Source organism: Populus trichocarpa, chromosome 4, assembly GCF_000002775.5.
Source record: "Populus trichocarpa isolate Nisqually-1 chromosome 4, P.trichocarpa_v4.1, whole genome shotgun sequence".
NCBI lineage: Eukaryota > Viridiplantae > Streptophyta > Magnoliopsida > Malpighiales > Salicaceae > Populus > Populus trichocarpa.
Window position 1 is genome coordinate 7,869,580 of NC_037288.2, and position 2,016 is coordinate 7,871,595.

A 2,016-nucleotide genomic window follows, 5' to 3' on the forward strand; every position below is an offset into this window, starting at 1 on the left:
AATAGTTTTACAAAAAAAGTCAAGGAAGAATTAATTTAAACATTTATTAATATATGAAGTGTAAATTTTTAGATACAAGAGAGAAAGTGTTATCGCGAAGAAACTTTAGGATGTTTAAGGTAAATTCTTTGAAAAGTTAATAATCCAAGACGTGTTTGTTAGAAAGCAATTCTTTGCTTTCTGGAATTGCTTTCTTTGAAAAAGATGTGATAAAGAAACAGTAAAACATTAGCTAGTGTGGATTGAAAATTAAGGTAATTGAATTTGCAACAATAGAAACCATAAATTTGATACACAAGAAGCATATTCTAGAATTGTTTTTTCTTTTCATTATAGATAGTGAAGGGGAGTCTTCCATTCTATCATATTCATCGATACTGATTATGGATAATGAAAATTTTTTTTTTTGTTCCAACTCACAACCTGAAATCTAAACGAGTCGAACATACAACCTAGTACATGTCCCTCGATGTTGAGGGCATCCCTCGACAACAGGGGATTTAGTGACATTTCTGGTTGGGTGTCTTATGTTTTTAATAAGTTGTTTAATAGTTGATATGTTGAATCGTATGCATAATGGGCTGGTTTAGATCGATCATAACTGGATGTACTAAATTGAAAAAAGTGTGGTTTAGGATCTACTAAAATGAAAAAAAGTGTGGATGATATTAAAATGAAAGAAAACTGCACATCATGGATTAAGTTAATTATGATAAAAATCTTGGATTGGATGAAATATCAAGTGAAAAATCTTTTCAGCTTATTTCAGGGTTTTTTTTTTTTATCATTTTCCTAATCAATTCAATAGAAGAGATACTAATAATTGCTCAATATATTTATTAAATATATGGGTCCATTTTGTTTAATAACCGTAGATTAAATAGCGAAATCAAAATCAAGGCAATTATACCAATCAATTTGATACTCTTCCAACCAAGAAATGAAAAATAAAACTAAACTAATTGCACAATAAAATAAAATGTATACGTTTTTTTTTTTCATTTCCATTTACATAAATATATTCCATGGACCTACTCTAAGAAACGAAAGAATATTAAACACCGCATCAACCTCCATGAACGGTTGAGAAGACTCCACATGTTGCCTCCATCAATTGTTGGGCAATCATGACCATTGATGCCGGGACACTCATTGTAATCAGCAAAAGCATTCCTAGGGCCAAACTAGGCCTTGTATTCATCAAATGCAATTGCAAAAACCCTACAAACTTACATATAAACTCGTCGTAGGATGTATAGCACTGCTTCTCCCACTCCATCCACTCTTCTGGAGGCTCATAATTTCTCTCCACCATTTTCATTTCATGAATGCGTTTCCTCAGCACAAGCATGCTTTCATCTACGAGCAACTCTCCATATCTCAGCCACTCTTGGGAGTTCTCTCTCCGAGAAGCGAGAACAACCGTGCCGCTTGACCTCTTACCACGCCCATATCTGCGTTTTTGTGGGAAAGAAGGAAGTAATGAGGAGCAAAGAGGAGCTGACTCCATTGCTAAAAAGCTTTTGATTGATCAAAGTAGATGAGAAAATGCGATGGAGAAGTGCAAGGTTTTTGGTTCTGTATTTATAGATGGATGGATGGATGATAAGATGTCAAGATCTAATTAGACAAGGCTGGAGCTTTGTTGTAAGTCTGGCACGTGTCCAGTTGAATATTTGGTGTAGTGATTTAAATATTAGTTCCTTAAATCTAAAGTGATATCTGTCAGTTCCTGATTGGTCTTCCATGCCTTGGGAAGCAGCCTTGCTGCTAAGGGTCGGTGCTTCTGTTTTGTTTACTATAATTATTTTATACCTAGATGGGGCCAAGGTGCCATGTTCGTTATCCATCATCGCAGCTGCGGGAATAATTGAGTTTGTTTTTTTGTTTTAAAAATATTTTTTAAAAAGTTCATATTTTTAATTTTTTAATGTTTTAATTTTTTTAGTGTTTTTAAATTAAATAATGCATTTCTAAATAAAAAATATTTTAACAAATAATCATTACCATGGCTGC

The 2,016-nt window shown here is 33.2% G+C and overlaps 1 protein-coding gene across 1 annotated transcript; it reads right to left on the reverse strand.

Annotated features, from left to right (window-relative positions):
• Nucleotides 1–962: 962 nt before the first annotated feature.
• Nucleotides 963–1,571, reverse strand: LOC7487364 (uncharacterized). Its single transcript, XM_002305151.4, has one exon. The coding sequence runs from the start codon at nucleotides 1,508–1,510 to the stop codon at nucleotides 1,067–1,069; it is 444 nt and encodes a 147-aa protein (XP_002305187.2). The 5' UTR covers nucleotides 1,511–1,571; the 3' UTR covers nucleotides 963–1,066.
• Nucleotides 1,572–2,016: the final 445 nt, after the last annotated feature.

Coding starts and splice junctions, on each gene's coding strand:
- LOC7487364 (XM_002305151.4), bottom strand. CDS start 1,510: ATGGAGTCAGCTCCTCTTTGCTCCTCATTACTTCCTTCTTTCCCACAA.